Below are 6,229 nucleotides of genomic sequence, written 5' to 3'. Positions count from 1 at the left end.
CTTACTTGAACAGGTTCCTAATGCTCGTGAACTACTGACTCCGTTCTATTGGTGCAAAGATCAACAAGGCCCTCCTTCACTTCAGGTATTCTTTTTTCTGTTTTTCCAATAACATATGTACTACTCTTAATAAAACAAGTATAGAAATCACCTCTTAACATTGGAGCGTGGCAACAACAGGGAATTGTTAATCTATACGTACCAATTAGTTATCCTATGACCTTCCTTGCATGAGTGCGATATTTTATTGGTCACAAAAAGTTTTTAATCAGAAAAAACAATGTCTCTGTTTTAATTTAGAACATTTCAATGGTGACAATTCTTTTTGTTGATAATGCGTTGGAATCAGATTCAATATGTATATTTTGTAATCTTCCCGAGCCTTGTTGTACAATGATTTTCCTATTCAGCGTCAGCCTGCATTTTGACAAGTGAAATTTCTAGCCTAATTAGTAAACAATAGTAGTTTAAGGTGTGTAATTTTATTTTTATATCTGTCTTTTAAATAGGGATTAATGCGTAATTTTTTAATAACAAAAAATAAAAATATTCTAAAAATTATATAAAATAATATTAATGCGTAACTTTATTTTATTTTATAAAAAAATATAATTTATGATCTAAAATTAATATATAAAAAAAACTAAATGTGTGATAAAGATGCAAACTTAAGACTTGTTGATCAGATCACATTCTCTATGAGCTATAAAATATTACGGTAGTGGCTTAGAAATAAACGTGTTTGTAGAGCCATAAATATCATGGCCATCCAACTTAATCAGCTGGACGTTCGGTTTGCGGGTTTTTCCGGTCCGACGAACCGGTCCGGTTCGAGTTTAATAACTACGACCCCTTTTCTCCGCGTCAGGAAACGGTAGGGCTTTACGTCTCACCACGTCCTCCCTTCCGTCTCCGTCCGCCGTCACCGCTCCCACAACCCAACCATCCGACCCTCGTTGAGGTCTCCTCCTCCTTTTCTTGTTGCCGGCACCGCCAACTCCGACGGACGTCATCGTCTTATTTCCTTCCCTCTTCTTTTGTGCTGTGGTCTTCTTGGGAGTGGGAGAGAGCAAGGAGACGGAGGATGGCGCTGAGGCGGGCGCTGGGATGGTCGGATGGGGAACTGATGCGGTCGGACGCGAAGCCGTGCACCCGTCTGTTGCGCCACACCGCCGGCATCTTCAGCGTCGGTGGGGCCCTTGCTTTCTGGGTCCTCTGTCGCCTCCACTGTGATCCCATCTCTTTGTATCCTCTTGTTCATCAACCTGGTGCATTTCCTAACCTAACTTGTCCGTTAAGTCAGAGGTTGGGGTAGTGCCGGTGGTTGTGAAAGAGAGAAGAGGGAATGGGGGGAGGAGAGAGGGGTACGTGTGCCATTCGTTGGCTGTTGGGAAAGGGGGAAGAGGTTTCACAGGGCATGTTGATTGCTGGGAAAGGGAGAAAGGTGGCCGCTGATCATTGACAGGGAGGAGAGTCGGCTGCGAGGGGCTGGGAAGCTAGGGTTTGTGCACGGCAAGTAGGGGGTGCGTTTGGAGGAAGTCAAGTTATCTTGGTTGAAACGAATCAATAAATTTGGGTTCAACTCAAGCTCAATCAGATTCATTGGGACTGGGCACGCCTAAGCAGCACCCAATTGAATTTGCTTGCCCGAACAATTTAGAGGTGTTCGTGCCTTGCCTCGCCTTTCCCGGGACCCTCGTGTGAATTTGCTTGCCCAACAATTGAGAGGTGCTCAGGCCTTGCATCGCTTCGCCTCGCCTGAGCATGAATTCGCATGTTTGAACAATTTAGAGTCGCTCAAGCTTTATCTCGCCTGGGCATGAATTTGCATGTTAAAACAATTTAGATGTGTTTGGGCCTCGTCTCGCCTCACCTCACCTCGCCTCACCTCACCCAGGTGTGAATTTGCTTGCTCGAACAATTTAGAGGCGCTTGGGCCTTGCCTCACTTCGCCTTACTCGAGTGTGAATTCGCTTGGCTGAACAATTTAGAGGCATTCGAGCCTTGCCTCACCTTGCCCAGGTGTTAATTTGCCTTTCCTTAAAATTTAGGATGCATTTTGGAACACATTTGTATTTCGAAGGTGCATTTGGAGAAAGGTGCTTGAATGAATGTGTCGTTGTAGAATGCTTTGAGTGTTGGTAAATAATAGATTAAAATTATATTTTAATTGTACATTGGTGTAAGTGTTGTTTGGTAAAATTGTATTTCAAAAGTTCATTGAATAATATTTTTAATGTTCATTCAAAAGTGAATACATATTTTTTATTTAAATAAATATTTAGAATCTTACAAAAGAAAATTGTATGGTCCAGAAATATAATAAATAGAAGAATACAATCATATAAATGAATGTAAAATAATCTTTGGAAATAAGTAAATAAAATTTCATTTTGGTTTCGAGAGAAGGGGAGAGGAAATGAGGGTTAGGGTTTCCATTTTATGATGACAATCTTATGATTTTATAAAATGTTATAATACATTATATGAAATTCAAAGAATTTCATTAGCATCCCACAAATGTGGAAATGTTAATGCTAACCTAAGATAGCATCAACATTTAAGCATTTGTAATGCAGTATCCAGGCCAAATGCAATTTGAAAAAAAAATATCAAACATCAATTCATATTTAAAATTTAAAATGTGAATTGGACCATCGATCCACATATCAAATGTGTTCTCAAACATACCTTTAGATACGCTTGGACCTTGCTTCTCTCATCTCACTCGGGTACCTATGCAAGCCCTCGAGGCTTCCCTGACTTATTTGCTCATATCATGTTAAAAATGCACCAAAACATGTTTATGACATACTGTTATTAGATCCTTGTGTCTAAACTCTTACATTTACTAAAGCATGTTTCTTTTATTCCAATAGAAAGGACAAGAGCTGAAGAAGGTTCTATATTTCATTTTTGTTCTTCTTGAGATAGTACATATTATTATAAGCCATTTTTTTCCTGCCAGAATTGGTTCTCACTTTCATCATCAAAATGTTTTGTCTAAATCGTTTTGAACATGAGAAATAATTACAGTTGTGCTGATGCAGGTCCGAGGATGGCAGTCCCACGGAGTCTACGCTGGGCTTCATGCGGAGCAATATCAGTAAGCTTCACTTCAGCTTTACTTATTCGCCTTTTTAGTGCAGAATGTGAGCCTCAAAATATGGCTGATTTGGACAAAGCCCAAATGAGTATCTGCCATCTCTTTGATATCTGTACTGTTTATGTGCTTGAGGAAACTTGTCGATGGTTTTTTTTAGGCCATTGTGGATGAGGTCAACAATTACTCTTTAAACATGTCTTCTTGTCACAAGTCCATGCTTTCTGATTGAATTCAGTCAAATCTGATTACAAGCTTTTATTGTAAATATTTAAATCAATGCTTTATTATTTGCTGAACTCCTCTAGAGTTTTTCTTGTTTTCGTGTGAGCTTTGTTTGCAGATTTGATGCTCAAACTGCTATCAGGAAAATATTTTTGTGATGCAACCTGAGGCTCACATCAAGGGACTGACTTGAAATATGACTAAGAACTAAGAAGACTATGGGCTTGTCACACACTACCGTGCTTTGATAAGTAGTTTGACTAATTTAACATTTTGATTCTTAGATTTTAAAAAATTATATTTAAATCTTTATAGTTATGAAAGTGAAACATTTAACTTCATTTATTCTAACGTCGTTGGTTTTGTTGACGGATGATATAACACGTGTAGGAATGATACCAAAACGATAGACAAAAAAATAAATTTAATATTCTAATTATGTTTTTTTTAGTTATGTCATACTTAAAACTTCTTTGTCGATTGTTATGGTGATAGCGGATAATGGCGTCGTCGACGGCCACAGGTGATTGTTGTAATGGTGGTCGACGAGAATGACACGATAATCAACTTTGTCGATGTCATTTATAATATTGACGATCGAGGTGGGGTGGCGGCTGCGATAGTGATCATAGTTTAATGATGGTGGTGGTGGATCTCAGGGATATCCTTAGAGATGGGCAGGGTGACGTTTTGGAGGTGGAGTTTTTGGGATTTCTACGGCTTCTTGCAGGGGGAGGAGAAGGAAGCGATGGGAGAGTGGCGATGGAACGTGAGCAAAGGGAGAGTTAGAAGATAATGAGGACGATGGTCACTCTGTATTGTCTTGCATATACATTGACATCGCTCTGCATCTGCATCGGTTCGGGAGGTGAGGTAAAGGAAGAGGAGGAAGGGGACGAGGCGATGGCGATGCTATTGCAGATGCAGAGCAGTGTCGACGTAGATGCAGGATGATGCAACGCGACCATCGTCCTCTTCCTCCTCTTCCTTTGTCTTACCTTCTGTCGTCGCTCTCTCTCCTCTTCTCCCCCCACAAGATGTTGTTCGAGCTCCACCTCTAGGATTCTATCCCGCCCATCTCCAAGGACATTCTCGAGATCCACCACCATCAACCCGTCGTCACTACCATCGTCACTATAATAGATATAGCATCTCATTATTGAATTTTGCATAAACCCTACGCTCCCATTTTTAAATATCCACTGGAAGCCTTATAAAAATTGTGATACGTAATATCTAGGATAATGCCTTAATCTAGAAGAATCACGATTGCATTTTTTCTGAACCAATCTTGCATTTGGAGAAATAGGGTAGCTTCTTATCTTTGACAGATCTTGCAGAAGTATAGTTCAAAACTTTTTTTATTTCTATAGATGTTAATTTGGAAAAAAGAGAAGATAGCATAAATGTATGTTATTTGATTTTTCCCTCCCCTCCTAAGCAATAATGTGTTTTGTGCTTGATGAAACACACAGACCTTTTAAACATAATTTGATGCTTCATAGCCCCTGCACCTGTTTTATTTTGAAGTATATCAATTTAAAACTATGGTGGTTAATCATGATGGGAGATGTTGCTTGCCCTTATTTGACATCAATTTCTTTTTAAATTTCCAAAAGTTAGTCACGGAATGATCACCTTTGATTGTTGGCTAATTTGAATAGCCTTAGCTATTGAAGGCAACTAGCTAAATTAGAATATAAAGGCAACATGTAGCCAATGCAGACAGGTATTCTGTTTTGTTTTATGAAGTATGACATGAAAGTCCAATTTTTAAGAAATGAAGAGTCCAGGAAAGGTTAAAGATGAAGGAACTCCAAATTTGTATGACGCTTTATAAATTCAAAGCACAGAAACTATTTTCAATTTCTGCAATTTACAATATATTTGGATAAAAGATAATATATTATCTCTCTTTATTGTTGTCTGTAACTCTGTTACGGCTGCCTTAATTTTTTTGAATTCATTTATCTATATCACAAAAGACAGATATTGCATTGATGGCTTGGAATGCCATTTATCCATTGTTTTAAACTGATTTATTTCTTCTGTCTTTTTTGATTTTGCAGCACTCACAAGATAGGCATCAAGTTGGAAATGTTTCATCTCCTGATATGCCACTATCAATGCCAAGTTCCATAACTAATTTGTGAGTCGCTTATTTGCCTAATTCCTCTTATCTAGGTTGAAACCTTTCCTGCGCTAGGTCTATCTTCAACGGATGCATCCAGAGAAACTGGTATGTGAATCTGTTTGACCACTATCTGAAGAGTTTTATCTTGAGCTTTTAGATACTTCTTTGCTCTTTCTCTACAGTTGTCATATGATTATGATTTACTCTGGTTTGTCTTTCCAGGGAAAGATACCACTTTTGCTGTGTCCAAGCTCTGTGTCAGACTTTGTCTTCATGCCAGTGGTGTTATTGCGGCAAAGTTCAATTATCATCCGGTATTGTATTGGCATATCACCTGAAGTCTTTGATGTATATTCAAAAGACAATTCATTAGAACTATTTGTTATTGTTATGGGTTCATTCTAGTTACTTGTAGATGCATTTCATAAGATCCCAAAGGCTAGCTGGCATGGAAGGGAAAGGTATTGACACATTCATGATACTTTCATGGAGTTTGATTGGGTTCATTAAGTTAGGTGGGATAACTAATTGTCTTTACATTTTATGTTCCTTCAAATGGTAAACATTAGACTATGGATGTTCCCTCTATCATCCTTGGATGTGGCTGAGGAAGTTCTTAACGCGGTGGCTGGTGTGGATGTTAAGGTTTGCTCCTCATGTTGTAGCTCTTTGCTTATGATATTATTCTGTAATACATTTAATCAATGAAATAATATCAAACAGGATAAATTGTTTCAATTATTGTCCATCTTGTGGTCTTTCACCTT

The 6,229-nt window shown here is 38.5% G+C and overlaps 1 protein-coding gene across 4 annotated transcripts in view; it reads left to right on the top strand.

The window, feature by feature from the left end:
* Positions 1-833: 833 nt before the first annotated feature.
* Positions 834-6,229, top strand: part of LOC103974965 (uncharacterized) — a 33,666-nt gene continuing 28,270 nt past the window's right edge. For 3 of the 4 annotated variants that reach the window (XR_010485642.1, XM_065101972.1, XM_065101960.1), the window contains exons 1-7: positions 862-1,268; positions 3,051-3,106; positions 5,398-5,427; positions 5,513-5,567; positions 5,685-5,776; positions 5,868-5,923; positions 6,032-6,107. Coding sequence is in view for 3 of the 4 variants with exons in the window: in XM_065101972.1 (XP_064958044.1) it covers positions 1,085-1,268; positions 3,051-3,106; positions 5,398-5,427; positions 5,513-5,567; positions 5,685-5,776; positions 5,868-5,923; positions 6,032-6,107 (549 nt within the window). In the remaining variant the exon portion in view is untranslated. Of the gene's footprint in view, positions 1,269-3,050; positions 3,107-5,397; positions 5,428-5,512; positions 5,568-5,684; positions 5,777-5,867; positions 5,924-6,031; positions 6,108-6,229 lie in introns of all 4 variants that reach the window. The other variant, XM_065101967.1, reaches the window with a different exon arrangement.

Source organism: Musa acuminata, chromosome BXJ1-2 (assembly GCF_036884655.1).
Source record: "Musa acuminata AAA Group cultivar baxijiao chromosome BXJ1-2, Cavendish_Baxijiao_AAA, whole genome shotgun sequence".
In the NCBI taxonomy this organism is placed as follows: domain Eukaryota; kingdom Viridiplantae; phylum Streptophyta; class Magnoliopsida; order Zingiberales; family Musaceae; genus Musa; species Musa acuminata.
Note: the sequence above shows the minus strand (reverse complement) of the source record. Positions and strands in the feature narration are given on the sequence as shown.